General features: G+C 37.9%; 1 protein-coding gene across 2 annotated transcripts in view; it reads left to right on the top strand.

Annotated features, from left to right (window-relative positions):
• The first annotated feature begins 1,784 nt into the window (after positions 1-1,784).
• The window catches only part of LOC134792791 (transcription factor Sp9), a 102,420-nt gene continuing 83,730 nt past the window's right edge, over positions 1,785-20,474 (top strand). For both annotated transcript variants that reach the window (XM_063764137.1, XM_063764134.1), the window contains exon 1: positions 1,785-2,173. In XM_063764137.1, the coding sequence (XP_063620207.1) occupies positions 2,132-2,173 (42 nt within the window). In that variant the 5' untranslated portion in view covers positions 1,785-2,131. The remainder of the gene's footprint in view (positions 2,174-20,474) is intronic.

Here is a 20,474-nt window from a genome sequence, read left to right as displayed (position 1 = left end):
ATTTGACGTGCCTTGTTGGTAAAGTGTTATCTATGTTCTATGTTAAGTAGTGCATTTAAAATGATTTCTAAATAAATATTATAATATCGTAATAATATTGTTTGACATTTTGAATCAATCCCCAATCCCATCCAAATCATCCCAATCCTAAGTAGAAATCTCAGTTCAGTAGTATTACGATTCAGTGAGTCTAAAAGTATACATACACACGATGGTCACGCTTTTATCGTCTGTCGTGTCACGTGTCACTCCTTAGAATGTGACAGCCACAGTGATAGATAATAAAGAACGACCATTTTACTCCCTAAATACCCCCATTCTACTTAGAAAACCACAGAAGTACCAAATTTTGTAAGACAACAGCTATATTCTGTGCAACATCACCACATAATCATGTCAACTTCACTTCTATCAACTTACTTTCTCGAGACAAAAAATAGCCCAAGCCCGACCAATGAAATGGCGTTCAAAACCTTGATTCACTGCCCAACACGCGTAGGTAACAGCAATTAGAAAACCAGTTTCGAATATAAATATATAATTTACAATTTCGTGAGTTTTCCAATCGCTGTTACGGCAGTTACGCGTGGTGGGCCAGAGTACATGTGTAGTTCAAACAGTGGGATTCAAAACGAAGCCACTCATTGTAAAATGCATTCAGAAGTGTAAATTTAATACATACCAGTTAATTTATGACAATTATATATGAATGCGCAAACGAGAATCTCTGAATATAGACATGACACTAACTTGTGGTTGTGTACTGACATTCGGAGCGATTCGGTAGGTAGAGATTCAATAAATATGAAATAGTAAAGATATGTGACGGTCCACGGCAAAAGGTACCATTGCCCCGGCTGAATATTGGAGCAGCGTTAATAATAGCGTAAGCGCCAGCCGCTATAAGGTACCTTTTGCCGTGGAACGTCACATATCTTTACTAGTTCATATCTAGTGAATCACTAATTCATTTCCCGAATCGCGCCGATTATTATTTGCTTTAATTAAATTACACAACGTAACCACGTAAAAGCGTACAAACGTTGTGTACTTATGCAGCTTGCTACGGCTTTGGTCATGAATTTGGCTCCGCGCTACGCAATGGCTACGAAGTGCTACGAAACTCGTAGGCTTTGGTTTTCGTTATACATAATATTTATAAAATAAAATTGTAAAGGTAACATTACATTAGGTAATCAATTCAATCCATCATTGGCTACATTGCACTAACGAACGTGCATTTCAGCACAAATGCCCAAATTTTAGTTTTTATACGTTACAGTTTTTTTTTCATTTATAACTTTACTATGTGCCTAAGTTTACGATTGTTCAACATTTATTTCATTTTACTGGTTAAGATTTTATTCCACCAGCTGTATTTATGTATGATGTGGGTATGTTCGTTCGTTAGAACTACTGAGCCGATTTGGTGGTGGTGGTGATTTTACTCTAGTTGCATCTGAAGTCTTTCGAACGATCCCATGATTTCAATATCATTGCGTCGCAGTCGCACTTATGTATTTGCATATGCCGGATGCAGATGTATTATATAGATGGTGTTTTGGGTTGTCCATAACCATATTAGTGGTAGATAAATATAGTATGTAGGTATATTGGTATAGTATAACTAATACCTACTAGGCCGAAGATTTAGATTTCAGATTGTTTTATTTATCTGTGTGTAGGATATTTGTTATGTGTATATTTATTTACATATCATTATAAAAGGATATTTTTATAGTAAGTTTATTATCATACAAAAGATACTTGCAAAGAATTGGCAACTTTTAGTTCCGCCTCCCGACACGAGATGGCGTTGGCAGTGTCGGCGCTGGCCGGCTTGCTCGCGGTAATTGCGCGCGGCTATTATCTGGGCGTCGCTCGCCGCGCATGGCGGCCGGTGCGAGCGGGATGCACTCGATAATACGTAAAACAAAACGAGGGAGTAATAATGGTAAAAAACGAGCAGCACGCAAATTATAGTGAGAAATGTGGCAGCCGGTAGCGGTGGGGGCTTGGGCTGTGCGGTGGGGGCCTTAGCGCGGCAGTCGTCGCTCGGCGCACGCAGACCGCCCGCGCCGCCTGCGCCGCCGCGAGTGCTGTGAGTTTGTGACATGAACCGGCCGGCGCCATGAGCGGCAAGGGCTCCTCCTCTCCGGACCTGCTCATGAATGTGAGTGCTGCGTACGCGCCGCCGCAAACGCGGCCGCACTCCCTTAACACACACTTACTATAGGCACACATTTCGACGCGCCAAAGGTTGATTATACCCATACATCACTCTGAATCATATTCGATAGAGTAAAGCAAAGAACAAGTTCACTGTTGCTCTTATTGTTTGAGTTAGTTACCTATTAACAATGCTAACAAAAATCTGTGCAAAGTATAACAGATCATCTAATATACCGAATCTAATTCTGACCGGCTTCTGTGTTGCTTATTAAGGACCTTATACAATAACAGCAAAAACTATATCAAATCAGAAAATAAAACATCCAGGCGTGACATAAACATTAAGATGGCCTGAACTCTTCACGGTATAAAAGTTGTTTAAAGTTTGGATTGGAGCTGTGCCCAAAAGAGGCGTTCATAAAACGGTTTGTTAGCTGGCCACCCCCGGGTATTGTCGATTTAGCACGCACCATAAGCGGCGCATTACGGCGGGACCCATCCTCCGTCCCTAGAGTCTTAACCTCTATTACTATTCATACGGTCTCAGGGGTGACCAGCCTCGTATAAAGTTTCTCCACACATGAAAAACAAATAACTACTTATCTTCCTTAGTTGGAATAAGTCGAGTAGGTGAGGTTTGGTCATTCATGAATAATATATCGTATGATATACAGGGTTAATTTATGTTGAGTAGTTTTTACTCATAGCATCTAATTTACTTGATACTTTTATGTAGTTTTACAACAACTTACAGATTAATAAAATATTCAGAATGTCAAACTCATAATGTCGATGTCGAGATTTTGTATATAAATTCTTAAGGATGACTCACGTTAGACCGGGCCGTGTCCGGGCCGGAGCTTCCGGCGCTTACTTTTCTATGACAGATGACAGGTGATCACGTGATGCTTTCCATAGAAAACGAAGCTCCGGAAGCTCCGGCCCGGACGCGGCCCGGTCTAACGTGAGTCATCCTTTATACAATCACTTATATTTAGGCTATTCGAGCAGGTAACTTTCCGAATAAAAACATAAAAAAGTAATTAATACATAATACTCCCTCGCTCGCCCACATAAAGAACTTAAGGCAATTATTTAGTCAGTCCGGTCACATAAACGTTATTGTTATTAACCAAAAATAGGCCATTAAATTTCGTTCGGAACATTACTAGCAGTTCATAAAAACTACCGAAATGCTAATTCAATTAAGTGAACTCAAATAAGTTAGGTCGAGGCGGCGCTTTCGAGCGGCGGAACCAATTCTTAATGACACATAGAGCCTTCGTCCATTTTCTACTCAATTTCCTTTTCATATTAGTTTAATCTAGAGGCAGGACTACTGGCGCCAAAAATTATGCCGCGACGGCCGTGTCGGGCGGCTAATCTGTTTAGCGTTGTTGTGGGGCGCCCGGCTCCTTTGTGCGGTGAAAAAGGAAGAAATTTATGCGTTTCGGCGTCGTGTGTGCGTTTTTTGTGGGAATGTAATTAATAATTCAGCGGCAAAACTAACAGTGTTTTCGTTGTTGTTGGTGGCTCGTGATTGATGCGTCTCGGACGGGTTCTATTAGCTGCGAGGTGATCTATGTACCGATCCATTTGTACTCGAGGTCTACGAGCCGGTAATTATTACAATGGTATTTGATAATTGGCGGCGTCAACAGAAACTTGTAGTAACTAATTCCCATTATAGTGAAACACTTCAAACAATAAAAACGCTATAATTACTTCTTGTATGTGAATAAACGGAATTTAACATTAACACATTAAACTTGATGATATGTAGGTAGTTTTTTTTAAATGTAATAGTCAGCAAACGAGCCGCCTGATGGGAAGCGGTCATCGTCGCCCATGGACATAAGCAACATCACAGGAGCCACTTAAGCGTTGCCGACCCTTGAGAACCCTAAATACCCGCTTCTTGAAGAATCCCATCTCGTAGCGCAAAGGAAATACCTCAGGAGGCAAGTCATTCCACATTCTGCACGTTCTGGGGAGAAACGAGCGAGATGCCCGCTTATTCTTGGTGTGCCATGTATCTAAGAAGTGGGGATGAACTTTGCTCCTTTGGCGGGAGGTGCGGTGATAGAAACGAGACGATGGCGATGGCACCAAATCAAAAAGTTCTTCCGAGCACTCCCCATTGTACATTGTAGATATTACATAAGCTTGATATGTAGGTAAGTACTAACTATCTACAATATACTGATAATGTAGGCACCTAATAGAGTTGTCGTTGATATAACAAATTGACTAAGGCCCACAGTGAGCTGAAGAAGGCTTATGTAGTGGGAAGGTACTCAGAAAACGATATATATAACTTATAAATACTTAAATATTTACATACAACTCATGAACAAAAATCTGTGTCCATCACACAAATGAATGCGTTCATAGGGTTGGCTTCATGTATCGGCTTCATAGGGTCACTACTGATTAGGCCAGATCAGTCGTAAAAGTAGTATAGTAGTATAGCCTATAATGGACACGGAACCAGTAATGGGACAAAAACACACAATTCCTCTAAAATAAGTATATAAAAGTAGTTTATAAACACTGGATATATTTGTATCATAAATAAGAGTCCTAGAGCTGATTATGTTTGAATTTTTATTAAATTCGGTTATTTTTTAAGAAATGTGCGTCAACCCAAAAGTTGTCGTGCCACTGAAAAAAAATATCACTAAAAATTCTTAACAACTTCGTTAAGAGAGGTGAGTTAATTTATTAAATCTTAATTAATTAATACTTGATGAAAACTAGAATGTGTTTTGTTAATTGCATTTACCATGAGATAAGGTATACAACACACTATGTTGTGACTCCACAGATGTAAAAAAATAGTGGTATTTGGCCCAATCCCATTATAGGAGCTGCAAAACTGCATACCTTCTATGATGTGGGACAATTGACATAATGATGCTTGCCATGCCATAATTTCATGTTTTAAACAATACAGAAGTAAAATGTAGTTACGAAATATGTCAACCAGGAGGTATTCTCGGACTTAGGATAAATTAATATCGTTTTTCCAAACTTTTATTTAACTTGCCTTGTTAGTTAGTGTGGGTCAAATCTTGGTAGCTGAATTTGACCTACTTTTCGATTTCCGATTCAGTTGAAATTTTGTGTAAGTACGTAATTAAGTATGCAAATCGGATGATAATATTATGATAACATGGACTTGATCTGATGATGGAGACAGGAGGTGGCCATGGGAACTTTATCGCAATAAACCCTAACTAATTGTGTTTGGGTATATTAGAAATGTCTCGATGAATCTAATACAATAATAATTGTCTGTGGAAAGAAAAATACATTCAGCGATAAAAGCTTATACCAAAAATTGATTTTTTTGCCATAACTTATTCCCCATTTCAAAATTTTATACTGATAGAGCAATGTCCATTATAGGGGGTCCATTACTGGATCCACGTCCATTACCGGGGGCCCATTACTGGAGCTTTGGTGTCCATGACTGGAGAAAAAAAGCATAGTTTTAATTTGTTAATTATGTGGAAACTCATTGCAGTATCTTTGATACAACACGCCTAGAACATGAAAGGCGGATAGGACTTTCATCTTTTAACACGCTAAGCGGAAGACCAATTACATGTACAAGGGAAATATCATATATACTCCAAATTTCCTCTTAAATGTCCCATGACTGGTGCTGTTACTAATAGTACATATTATCGGTAAGGGCATATGGGGAAGGAAGGGCAGCGCGTACAGTCGGCAAGATATGCGCTCAGTTTTAACTTACCTTTATTATATGGCTCTACACGATGGCTCAGCGCTGCACCAGCGAGATGGCCATGCGATGGTTGAGAGACCACGTGTTGATAGTTGCGTACATTGAGTACGCACCATCGCTGGCTCAGTACCTTTGATCCCGCCGCGCCATAAGCCACCCGACACCACTAAGTACCCCCTCTAACGCTGGCCCGTCTTAGTGGGTCAGTATGATGGGCCATCGTGTAGAGGAGCTAAAGCCTGGGTCCCCCTGGTTAAGACATTTACCCAGATTTTGATAAAATACCGTATAAAATAGTATCCCAAGTCACACGCTGATCCGCTAGGCCTTGTAATAAATTGCTACTTCATCCACGATAACAAATGCAGGAATGTGGTACTATTATACCTGACTGTTAGTTTTTCACATGTAAGTGTCTACAATAGGTTGAATTGCATTAAATGTAAATATGTAAACGCGTTTGTCCGGAAGTGATATCGTTTTATGAAAGAACGTAAGTGTTCTGAAATAGTAGTGAAACATACTGCCTTTTACTTCGAAGGCTGTTTGAACACTGGTGCGGCAGGCGCTGTGTAGGCGCACTCAGGAGGTCAATTCTTGAATACTTAAAATTTTGACGCATTGATATTAGACTGGAATCATATTTTCTCATACTTACCCTTACGCGCTAACGCAAAACCAACTGACGTATTTATCAGATTGATCGTAGGTAAACGGATTTGAACTAGATTAAAGCAAGTAGAATGAAAGTCATGAGTGACGAACCAGTCACTCTGCTGCATCAGGTGTAATGGGCCACCGAACGGTGCTTGTTCTTTTATGGTGTTTAATTGAATTAAGACACTACCGGCACTTTATCATATCACGAGCCAGATTATGTAGGTGTATAGATTTTGTAAATAATGAAATAATCTATTAAATTGGCTTAGATAAAACTAAATCTTATATAAATGTGAGAAAGACACGGAATAAGCTTTTATAACAATCTCAATCTGAATCTAATATAAATATAAAACATTCTGTCATGGTATAGAATTACAAATCAAACGCACGTTCGACTCACACTTGGCCGGTTTTTGAGATCTATGTACACTAGTATTAACTAGGATAACTACATACGTTGCAATTCCGAACATGTTCAACTTCGAATTGCTGAAAATGTTGCAAGCACCGCGTAGTCGAAAGCTGCAGCGACAACTAGCACCTTGCTAAATAAAGCTAGTTACAGTACCTTATTTAAATAGCGGAGGATACGAGCAATTCCGTGGAACTGGACGGAGTTAATTTGCCGCTTTGTACGTGAAAATACCGTTGGTCGCAGCGCGGCGCAGCAGCCGAGCGGCAACATTTTAATTGACCACGCGATGTTGCGGCGTCCCGTCCGACTTTTTCTGCTCTCCTCAAATTGCTCTAAAGTGCTTAATGAGTGATGCGTGCAATCGCCGTTTCCCCGTACGAGAGGTTGGTCGGTTGCTCTTATTTTACATAAATAGTTCAGTCCGAACTAATGCCGATTCTCGGTACTGTAATTGCGCCTGTGACAGGCTTCCGTCGCCTTCCGAGCCGACGGTTAGCGACGCCAAACGCGCCAAATTATAGTTGTTGCGTGTTTAACACACGTCTAGTCGTATGAGCGTGTCGAATGCGACATTTTGAAAGAATCTGCTATTGGACCTCTTATCTTAGTCTTGAGGCTAATCTCATAATCTGATATAAGTACATATGTTAATTCATGCTCATTTAGATAGGTACGGTCGAGTTCACAAACATCTTTTGACAATCGGTCTAGCCTAGTGGGTTGTGACCCCACCTGTGAAGCCAATTCGAAGGGTTCGAATTCCGGCAAGGGCATTTATTTGTGTGACGAGCACAGATATTTGTTCCTGAGTCAAGGATATTTTCTATGTATTTAAGTATTTGTATATTATATTTATCTTTGTTTGAGTATCCACAACATAAGCTTTCTTGAGCTTACCGTGGGACTTAGTCAATATACAGGGTGGAACATTTCTAGGGACTGCGCTGAAAGGATAGTGTTATCTAAGTGATCTACAATCAAATTATTATAATGGTAAAGCTGGATTAAAAAGTAAAACAAAATTATTAAAATGAAATATTTTTATATCAGTGACAACCCTACAAAGTTATTTACATTTTAAATTGACACATGTCATGTCATTAATAGGATTATCTTGCTAGGGTTGAACCATACAGATTTTTGCACTAATGTTTAAATAACTGTATCTCAAAAACGGTTAGAAATATTAACGTGATTAATTAGTGAAAAATAAAGTACGTAGCCTAAACAATTCCCCATTTGCATAAAAGTCCTTCGTTCTGTTCCACCCGATATAGGTATTTACACGACCTTATTGTCAGAGTCCTAGAGCCCTGTAAATATATTTTTAGAACGTTAGCTTGTAAATATGTTAGTGAACTCAACTGGAGGTAGGTACTCGATAGATACATTTTGTAGTTCTGCGCCTAAGAATCACTAAAATTGGCGATAAAATGCTGCATTGACTAGAATATTTAAGTTAAAAATATTAACTCTGATACTAAATTGCTAGACATTTTCGAGTCATAAAAATAATCTAATTTTATATTTCATTTAGAACGAACATAGACTTCATCAGGCGAATGCAAATATAGAGAAGCTATACAGGCTTCGTAACAAACCGACTGACCTTTTTTAAGTGTAATCATCGTATAAAATTCAAAAATTAACCCTGCCGATAATGACTTGATGGCCAAGTTGATAATCATAGCATTTTTCGCGTTGTCAGTGTTCGCCCTGTCGGCTGAACTTTTGCCGTCGTAGCGATATACTGGCTAGACATGCGATGCAACGGGCGAGGTTGGTCAAGATAACCACGTTACTAGGATAACTAAATGGGCAAAGCAATTACTTACGCTTTAATTGATTAGTTTACGGAAAAGTTAGGTAGTTTTAAGATAGCGTTCTAAGTAAAAGGATTTTATAGGCTGAAGTCTACTTAAACTTTCTGTAGCTAATACATTAACAATTCTACAATTAATCAATCTAGACGCCATATTCGGCTAATCAGGTATTTATTGTTGTGATTCTGTTCTGTCAGCCAGGCGACAATTGTAGAACAGTTTGAACAAGAACTCTTCTATCACGTTGTATTAATAGTGTTAGGTGGATGGCCCATTGTGGAAAAAGGCTTATAACTACAACAAAAGTGCATATTTGATTCACTCAGATTCGGATTTGATTGATAATCTTTTAGTTATATATTAATTAGCGTTCAAACTCTCTCAATTAACCCTTGATCTCCGATAAAACTGGTCAATAAGGTTAAGAGTCATATCGGTTGAGCTTATGTTTATACAATGTTGTAAATCATATGAGATCATGATCACTAAGTGTGAAACTGGCATTTAGCGGTATTTGTGCCAATGGGCTAACTGTAATGTGCTGCTGCGTAACTAGAAACTCGAAATTCCTGACAAAGTTGCATATCCACAACCTACTAAATTTCACTGTAGGTATCAGTACATCATCTTATGTTCATTATGAAATGTATTTTAAACATCTAGAAGTTGTAAGTATTCATGTCTCATCTATTTATTGCATAAACATAAATTTTCGCCCCAATTAATTACATACCGACACATTAATACTGCTTTTTTTGAACTCCGAACTAACCAATATACGCTGTACCCTTTCACATGAACGGAGATAATGAATGCAGTCCTTTCCTGGACAAGTCGCTTTGTCGTCAAGCATATTTTACGAGATAAATGGTGTTATTTCCATAAAACAGCCATTTGCTTTTTGCTAGGAGGCTGCGGCGAGCGCAGCGCACGTGCGCGAACATTTCCGCACTCAGATCCGACGCACTCAACGCGCTGGATCCGATACGATTAATCATTACTTTAATGGCCGCGATTTAGCGTTATTCTTAACAATTAATTGCTTTACACATTTAAATAGAAAATACGCAGTCATTAAGCAGTTAGAAGGTGTAATGAGCATGAAAAATGTAACGAATGCGTTCACATAGGAAAAGCGAATCGCGCAGAGACAAAAACAATAATGCGGTTTCGGATTTTTAAATTAGCGGTGTTATGGGAACATGGTTGTAATGAATAAACATTTAAGAAAAATGTAGGTAAAATGAAACCGTATGTCAATGGCATAAAGATTTTGATGGTTGTAAGATTTTCTATCTGTAACAATGCGGGTAGTCGGAGGTTACAGTGATGCGTGTTGGATGGCATTAACTTTTGCTCCAGTCGGCCCCGATGTTTCTACATCATTAAACGCGACATGTCGTTTCCTCACTTCGGCGTGTATAACGACATTTATGCTCTTTCTACCAACAGTTTTTTCACTTTATTTTGGTTGTTTACTCATTGTGTCAACAACTGTTTTAGGTAAACAACGGATATGTAAAATAAAATAGTTATCTTCTTTGCTTATTAAATACCTATATACAGGAAAATTAGGTACATAGTCGTCTCGAGCATATTTATTTCTAATTTTAACACGAGCTCTGCAGGACTTAGGTTCTAACACAGTTCTAAATTTAACTGACCGAGCGTTAGCGAAGGTCTCCGTTTCAGCTTCGGTAAAAATGCTTTTGATGTCCGAATGTTGGTCGCATTTCTCAACCGATTCTCGTGAAATTTTGTGAGTACCTATGTATAGTACAAAAATATTTTTTTGTCGTTTTTTGAAAAATGCTAAAAATTGTGGAAATTGGCTTAAAGGATTCAAGTGCTAGTAGGGTCTTTTGTGATTTAACCTTCTATTGGGTCGGATCTAATACAATTTTCACGTGTTTTCTTTTAATCAACTTCTAATCACAGGATGACATTTGGATCATTCACGTACACACACAGTAAAACAAGAGTCTCTAGTCTCTTCCCGAAAGTAGGATACCGGAGACAAGGAGACAACCAGTTCTAATGTGGATTTGAAAGGCACCAAAATTGGGGGTATTTGTTTCACGAATATTAAAATTATATTCTAATTTACTTTGTACCTACTACATACTTAAATCCACCTTTTGTATGATAAATTTTCTTTCACATTATATGCAATAAAGATTAGATAATAAACAAATATTCTCAACTTTCGGAAACAAATCTATGTACTTACGCAAATCAAATCAAACTCGTTTCGCAAATCGAAGAGACGTCTCTTTCGGCTGATAAATAATCCCGCGGTGAAATGTGCAGTGAACTCCGACTTGGCGCGCGGCGGCGCGGGCGCTGGCCGGGCTCGCCGCGCCTCGAGCACGACGATTATAATTTCGAGCGCCGATCAACTCGAAAATGAAGGCCCATAAATTTATTAGACATAGTGTCGGCCAACTCGCCTAGGGCTTGCATTATATAAAATATGTCAAGAATTAACCATTATCATAATAAGAATGTTTTACCCAGATACGATATTACGTTGACTTTTTTTATCTACTCGTGAATTACTCGTACGTTTAAGTTAAGACGATCGCAGTTATGTTTTAATCAAGAACTTACCTGGTGTTGTTATTTAAAATAATGTGTGCTTTACTTTTGTGGAATAACGACTATCCACTAATAATAGTGCCATAAGTCTAAATAATGCCATAAGTTTAAATGTAAGCGCCGTATATACCTTACAAAATTGACATAGGTACCAACTTATCTAGTTCTCTATGTAGATAGGTACCGTCTTGGTATTGAACATACAGCTGGGAATGATTGACTAGGCACGTCACCGATCGATCTTCGCAATTTCCAGATACGAGCTTCTGATTCTAAACAGAGATATCGCGCCCACGCCGGCCATGAGGGACGTATTAAAATGTAAATTTATTGCGCGATATTTTACATAAATTCAAATTGGCCGCTATATTTTGCTGGCCTTACATTACATCAGGTAATTATGGCGCACACAATTATTATAATTTTCTTATAAATACACCCATAAAGAAGTGCGAAAAAACAATTTCATAGCGTACCTCGACATTATTTATGGCTTTGGCGAAGATGAATGGTAAATTTAGACGTATCAGGGATTCGACTGATTTGTTACTTTGGCTTGAAGTCTGCGGTTTACCTCGACTTACTGTTGTTAAGGCAATATTGGTGATGTATCACATCCACCTCGTATGTACATATACATTATTACATAATTGGTATACAAGATTACGTATACAATAATCCATGTAGTAGGTAACATTTGTTGTGCGCTCCATTAAACAATTATCTTCAACCTACCTGTCTAAGACTGAGGCGCCACAGACGTCCATTTCTACAGACGGTGTATTAATGATTTCAGATGTTGACCGCCGTCTCGGATCATTAAGTGCAACAGCAATTATAACGTAAACATCTGCGTCCATACAAGTGGTCACGAAATCCTGGCCTCGTCTCTAATCATCGGTGATTCATCTAAGAAACAAAAATTAATTATACACTTTGTGCTCCAAAATCTTACCTGTATTCCTTTTAATTACAACCGGCGTTTAGTGATTTATCGTAGACACAGGTGTTCTAATGATTTATGAAATCTGAAAATATTGAAGACTGAAAGATAACGGATTAAATCTAACTAATAGGTAGGTAAGTACATTGCAAGGACCGGTTAACGTTAAAAGTAGCGCTTGTAGCTGCCGTCTCATAAAGGACTGTTGTAGTGTAAACCATGTCAACAGTTTAAGTTCCAAACTATATTCCTGTTCCTATAATTATGATTACACGATTAGGTACACTTAATAGAAACCAAATCAAACCGAAACATTGTTATATAGGCTTCGGCCTACCACAACTTAACGAACGCAAGTAGTATATGATTCAATTAGAAATGGTTTTAAAGTATATTGGCGTTAAAGGCGTTATTCCTAAATGTCTGTCAAATCTAACAAACCGTAGATAATCTTTGTCCCTATCCGTTATTTGTATTAGTTAGAAAGAGATAACATTTTGAAGAGGTTTTTAAGAATTTACTAAGTTTTATGAATAACGGGGTATGTCTTTAGTGACAAGAAATCGAACATCACCAAAGCTATATTATTCATCACAAAATAGGTGCCTTTTACCATTTACATACCCGTATACATGTCACCGGCTATATCAAAGTTTGTGTACATAATTTCAGTTCAATAATTATAAACTAGGCGGCGATAAATTTTAAGTTCCTAAATTTTCTTTGTTCTCGTACGCGTGAAAGTGGACACCTTTATGATCTAGTTTTAATTAAATTCAATAAACCAGTAATTATGTCCTTTCCCTATTTGTCCGGCTAAAATTATTCCTTGATTATAGGCCGCGGCTTTAAATCCGCTTGGTAGAATAAGTAAGTAACTAAATTATCCATACAATCGTAGAACCTTGTATACCGGACTTAATTGTAAGGCGGTATTTTAAAATTTTAATCAAATAACACCTGAAATAGGCTTCAGCTCCAGTCGTGTCTAATAGGTTGGTAATTAAAGGCAGTTATTATTTAAATGGCTTACCAGAGGCGTTTTGACTTAGAGCTCGATACTTAAATTACTTTCCTATTCCGTTGTATTCCATAAAAGTACCTTGTCATATTTTTCAGATCTAGTTAGTACGTATGTGTGCTGTGTAATTTAAACATTTTAAACTGTAATAACAGTTCTAAAAAGGCAATGTAAAACAGAATTTCAGTAAGATTGCAAAGCGTTTTTATGACGACATTAGTGGTTTATTTCCAGCAATCTTAGCATGTATGTACGTTCAAGGAATTTATTGTCCTTGTTACTATGAATTACCTTATAATAGGTACTTACTTATATGAACTAGAATTCATTAAACAAGTAACAGGGGGACAACTTACGAAAATTGATCTAGACTCTAGAGAAGCATTTAGATTTCATAAACCCAAACTAACAGGCGTATTCTGACTTTAATAACAGGTTATAATTAAGATCTGGATTAGTTATGGATCTGATGAGCAATAGGGTGGAGCGTCCTTGTATGGACAAAAAAAATTGATTATCAATGTGGAACCGGTACCAAAAGTTGCAGTTTGTCATGTAGATTATAGTGATTATTAGACGCATACGGCGCGATTCGGGAAATGAATTAGAGATTCACTAGATATGAAATAGTAAAGATTTGTGACGTTCCACGGCAAAAGGTGCCATTGCCCCGGCTGAATAATGGACCGGTGTTAATAACAGCGTAAGCGCCAGCCGCCATAAGGTACCTTTTGCAGTGGAACGTCACATATCTTTACTATTTCATATCTAGTGAATCTCTAATTCATTTTCCAAATCGCGCCGTATATCAAGTTTCAAAATCAACACTACTTTTAGCCCTCTACTCGGCCGCTAAAGAAATTAATAAGGGTTTTTCATCAATTATTAAAATATACTATTTCACTAATATGTGTACATTTTATTGAAATTATATAATACTTAATAAGCGTATAATAAGTTATTACCAAAATTTTAGTGCATTTTTTAATATTTATGCAATAATATAATTTCAAAATTTCATATTAAACAGCAATTTACAAGGAAAATGCTACAGTGTAAAAAAATTATATGAGTTATTAAGTAACGATGTTATTGATTACGAAAAGTATCATTTTACTGCAAAAAAAGGGTTACTTATATGTTTAAATAAGCGTCAAATTTCGCCCTTCGGCGTCGCTTACGCCCTTTTTGGGCCATGTTCACACGTATGTTAGGCATATATATACTTATATTAGTATTCTTTTTATTATCTTATCATGTTCAAAATAGTTTTCACGATTCTGTTATGGGTTGTAAACTCCAATTTGTGCACAATATCCGAGTTAAAGGGCATTTTCCATAAAACCCCTATTTACGTGGTTTTACCGTGTCATAAAAATATACGTTATAAACAAAAATAAGTATAGGAATCGAGTATATCTGTATGAAAATAATGTTATTTAATGAATAAAACTTGTCTTAAAAAAATAAGCATAAATTAAATTTATTAAAAATATATATATATTGCTATATATAATCGAATAATAGAGGGCTAAAAGTATATACCAATATTTTTTTAATTATTTTTCCCTTAAATAATAAAAAATAGACATCCTTTTAGAGGGGTTCCATTGCTATATTCAAGAATTTTGGATTTCGCTCCACCCTAATGAGCAATGATCGTACATTTTCCAGCATTTTTGGTGCAGTGGAGTGGTGTTAACGGAATTGGTATAAATAATTTCAACCCTAATGATTAATTAGCGTTAATTACGTTAATATTAGGTCCTTACCTATGAAATTGGCGTTTTTGTTCATAGATATAAGTCTGATCCTAGTTTTTTTTTTTTTACAAAAGTACATACACAATTACAATAAAACTACAGTGCACTCAATAAACAACGATTTTACATACAATTAATTGTTATTTTTTATTGTTAAGTGTTCAGAATTAAGCCTTGAAAATAGGTCTTTTCATGTGCTGTCGGTTCGAGTATTAAAATTACTTATATTTTTCTAATGGTACCAATTTTCAAGAAATGGAGATATTGAAAACATACCTTAAAGGTGTCAAAAATTACTGGAAAAATTTTGTTTGGTTTGAATTAGCCATCAAAAAAATATCCGCAAAATTAATTGTATGGAAATTCGTGTTTAGTTGAAATTCTCCGAACAAAACGCCAATTTCATAGGTAATGACCTAATATTAACCTTAATTTACCATTTCAGTTGAAATTATCTATACCAATTCCGTTAACACCACTCTGCTGCACCAAAAATGCTGGAAAATGTACGATCATTGCTGATGAGACACTGACGGAATTTAATTAATAATTAAAATAATAGCGACGCTAAACTATTGCTGAATTTATCAGTTCTATGTAGCTTCTCATGTATTGGGAAATACCTGCACCATGTGATGTCAGCACAGACAAATTGAATCCGATCTTCGCGCTGCGTCACCGCTTCTTCGCTCTCGACTTAATGTGACTTTTATTGCTTTCGACTTCCAATTCATCGCTGCCGTTCCCCTCTGTCACAGACAAGACATCCTCCAGACTGAGCATAACTAGCTCTACCCCCTCTGCCACAATATACGGTAGTTTTACTTTTTACTCCATTTTCGAGTCGAAAGTTTATTTGTGTGACGTCCGTGTCTTTGAACGGACCAATCACGGCACGGGGCCTCGCTCACCTCGTCCCCCGCACCCCCGTATTTTTGTCAGCATCGGTTTCATGAAATAATTGCTCTAAACTCCGTCTGGAGGATTCTTAGTCTATGGTATACAGTAAACGGAATGTTTCAGCTCCTTTAGACGTCCAATGTGGCGCTATATTGCTACAGAGTGTTATATAGATTTATTTGCAAGTGTCTGTTTGAGAAGCGTGCGGGAAATATGAAGAAGTATTGTAATTTGTAATGCTATTTTTTTAGGTACTAGAAGTAGAACAACACACTTACAGTTTTACCCATCTGTAGAATTATTTGCTGAGAACTTTACGGTCCTATAAATTACATCCATTCATCGTTTTTTAAGTCCCAAAAATGAGAGGGTTTGTTTTGTCTACTAGTTTCAGAAAATGAATGCTTTTTTGTTGTTATCACACTATAAATATCGTATACCCGCAGCTAAGCAAAACAAATCAACGGTAAAATCGTTTATCGATTAGCCTGTCGATACAGACAGTGTTACCTGAATAAAACCGATATGAACTCGCCACAGAACAAACAATAGCTTAACCCCCATACCAATACAGGGGCAAATCAGCCATATGCTATGACAACTGTAATGGGGGCCGGCGGGAAATGACCGCCGCCATTTATCATATGGCCACAAACGCCGTTTTCTTTTTCACGACACGAAAAAATAAGCTCTTACCCAGTAAGAAATAAAGGTGTTAATACTGTGTCCCTTTAACACAATTCAACAAACATGTGAATTGCAATATTTTACAGAAAGGGGAGCTTGCGGTTGTAATGATGAGCGAGTAATATTTGTCTTCCGGTCGGCATTAGGTAATGAAGCGTAATAGGTTTATTAAGGCTCGTCTCCGAATATACGTGGGTGTGAAAAACTTACACGGTCTGTAAGCAAGTCACTTCCGGTTTCGGATTAGGATATTACCAAGAAAACGATTCCGTTGATGGAAAAGAGTAAAATGAAAAAAACACTATTTACCTAATAGTTATGGCTAGTACTAGTACGCTCTAACATGGACACCAGTGAAATTGCGACTTAGAAACGATTATTTTTACTTACGCACGTAAGAGTTTCATCATCATCATCTCAGCCGAAAGACGTCCACTGCTGGACAAAGGCTTTAGAGTTTAATCAACCGTAATTTAAAGTCGATTAAGTTGACCACGAGATCTTCATAAACTACCCAACTACGTACAGACACCTGAGTGCACTCGCATATATGAATAAGAGCATGAGTGTGGCCACGGCGGTATGCGTTTATTGTTTTGTTTCGCCAAGGTACCGGTTCTGAGCGTGCATGGCTGGCGTACTGTTCTCGGAAGAAACCCACTCTCCTTTACCACCTTAATTTACTGATGCACTTGTTTACATTTTATAGGTAGTTAGGTACTTTGCAATATTATACTGTTACAGCCCTGATACTGACTACAAACAGCTGTGAATAGCCATCGATGTTTGAACACAGAAAAATGAGAATCTAGTAAAACATGGATGTTAACCTAAAAACTAACTACCTACCTATAGATTCAAAGGTTGCGTAGGCATTTGTCGGTCAGAGGCATTTATTTTGTAACTTTTTTGGTCAAGTACATGACCTAATAAATATTTTTAACGCTAAAATTTAAAATACATATAACTTAAGTACCTATGCATTTTTTAAACCAATATTTTTTTTAAATATTATTAGAACTATTTGACAAACGCCAAAAACTTTAATATTTGGCCAAGTAATTTAAAATTGCACGTGTTTCAGATCGGTAGGATCATGAAACCCGTTTACCTATACATACATATTATATACTTACAACTATACTGTATGTATTTTATTGTACGGAAAATGCGCATATTGTACATAGGCTACTTTCCTACTAGTCAAATCCGCTTCTTTTTTAGAACTGTCAAAACGATTTGCTAATATGGAATTTATATGAAAACGAGTATAGTGACGTCACGGTAAACTGACCTACTTTTTATATTTCAATCCGATTTATTAAATACAAATTGTGTTTAAAAATAGCTGCTATCTATGTTTGTCTAATAATTATCAGGTGCTTTATTTCGTGCACAGTTTGAAATAATGTATTTGAAGTACAACAGTAGTGGAAACATCCCTATTAGACTTAAATTTTCGTCCAGTTTTTGGTTTATCCAAGACAATTTGTAAACGTAATTGTGTGCGGCGACTGTCCTCGTTCGTTCGCAGCAATTTTCGCCCCCCCCCCTCCCCCAGCGCGCCCTGCTCAGCTGAGAGCGAATTAATTTTCGCCACAATTACCCGCTCGCGTTACTAATTGAGACATCAAAGACTCCGCGACAGACAGACGACTCACAATTCAGTGCAATATGAGTTTAATGTTTCACTTTTTATCAAAGAACAAAATGTTGTTCGAAACAATTTATTGTAAATGAAATGTAGCAAACAACGCCCATTATTTTGTTTGAACTGAGAGTCAGATGACACTTTGATATTACATGACAGACCTACGGTAGAAATTCAAAATATTTTTTTCTCAAAAATCGAATGCGTTGAGTGTTATTGAACATAAAATTTCTTATTTATTAGTCACGTTGTACGTTCCATTTCGCACAAGCCGTGCGCCCGCGGCGGCCCGTGTACCGGTCAACCGACCGCAATATGGGGTCACCTGATAATGCCTGCGTAATTACGCCACCATTACCTCCCCGCCGAGCTTGTTGCCAGCACAAACACCACACTCCTAGTTACACGATCAAATGTCTCGGACGTGACTCGGAATACCGATGCCGCCACTACAAGACGCATTATCTAGATTCAAAATAAATTATCCGCAAGCGCGACCACTGGGTGCCTTTATAGCGTACCTCAAGGGCAAATGCAAAGCTGGATCGAAGAACAGCTGCGTAATTATACGTGCCAGAGAAACCAATAGCGGTAGATTGAGACATGTCAAACCGCTTTGAAGCTTGCTTAGTATTGTTATCAGATTAAGCAAGCTAGACAAGTAACTACTAATTATAAATAAAAATGATAAGAACGGTCGATACTTATGGCGTTATTTATAAACACTTGTCAACTATAACAAGCCATTGACAATCATTTGTTCTTATCCGTCATTTTGACATTTGTGTTTGTTAGAAAGGGACTAAATTTAACATATAGTTTGCTTAATAAGGTAGTAAGATATAGGTAATATGTCAGTTTTGCGAAGTTTACATTTATTCATAGCTGTGTGTATTGAAGTAGGACCAGGAAGGTCGCCAATTATCCAGTAAACACCGGCTGGCGAGTGAGCAGCAGGTCGCAGGAAGGACGAGGGCGGATGCTGCTCTTCGCCGGGAACAATCGATCCCGCGGCCTACAATTTGCGCAGTGGCAGCTCCTCTGGCAATTTGTGTCCATCGCCTTCGCCTGCCGTTACTCGGTAAACGCTACTGGAATATGTAGCCTGTGGTCGAGATCCCAGTTTTAAACGCACAGTCGTCCGGAGTGAGATACATGCTAATTATGGGCAATTTTCAAAATCGATCGTCGAGCTTTTACTGACTGTGGCTTCCTCCGTTCGCTCATTCTCGAGAGAACGTAAGCAAATATACAGCGAAAACAGATTTATTTGTAATAATATGCAAATATGTAATATCCACAGTTGTATGAGACAGATATTTGCACGCATTTGTGGTTGAACACAATACAAATTGCTGTGGTCTTCCACGATCCAACATATTCTTGAAAAGAGTCTGGTGTTTTGAGTTTTGTTTATTATTTAGATATTTGAGTATATCGGCGTGTAATATTGTGATAAAATGCTTACTGGTTTCTTGAGTACCAAGGACTGAAACAGAAGTTTCCACTGGCTACCACTTAATAAAGGTATCATGGACGTATCGACGGATTGATCTGATGAGTGGTTGCGCAATGGCGCGCGCGCAGTTAGGCCGCATTATCGACCGATCGATGGCTTCTAGATTGCATCTCAATAATCCTCGTTGAAGATATCGCTCGAGATTGCGCAGCGAGTGTGCTTCTAGCTGCCTGCTATACGCCTTCCGGGATTCGGTGTGTTTAATAGCAACGACTTAATATGTGCAGACGACAGCTTTGGTTTATGTTGCACATTTTTTTTCACACGATATGATTGATTGAATCCGACGAATAACCGACAAATTTTAAGCGCGTGGTAGGTGGCGCGCAGGCTTGTAGTAGCCAAAAATGTCATTCGTACTCAAAGTCAAGGCTGCAAATTGCTGTATCAGCAGCAAGCTCACGAATTTAGTGCTGTCTAGTAGCGGGCATTTTAAACCGAACTTAATAATAGCGTGGCCGCATTTAGAAAAGATATTATGCACTGCCGATGCCGATGCCGTTGTCGAGTGCGGCGGTGACCGTCGGGACGCGGTAATTGAAGACGTCGCGGGCAAGCGGTGTCC

The sequence above is a fragment of the Cydia splendana genome, chromosome 8 (genome assembly GCF_910591565.1).
Source record: "Cydia splendana chromosome 8, ilCydSple1.2, whole genome shotgun sequence".
Classification (NCBI taxonomy): Eukaryota; Metazoa; Arthropoda; class Insecta; order Lepidoptera; family Tortricidae; genus Cydia; species Cydia splendana.
The sequence above is the reverse complement of the archived record's forward strand: the minus strand, read 5'-3'. Positions and strand labels throughout refer to the sequence as shown.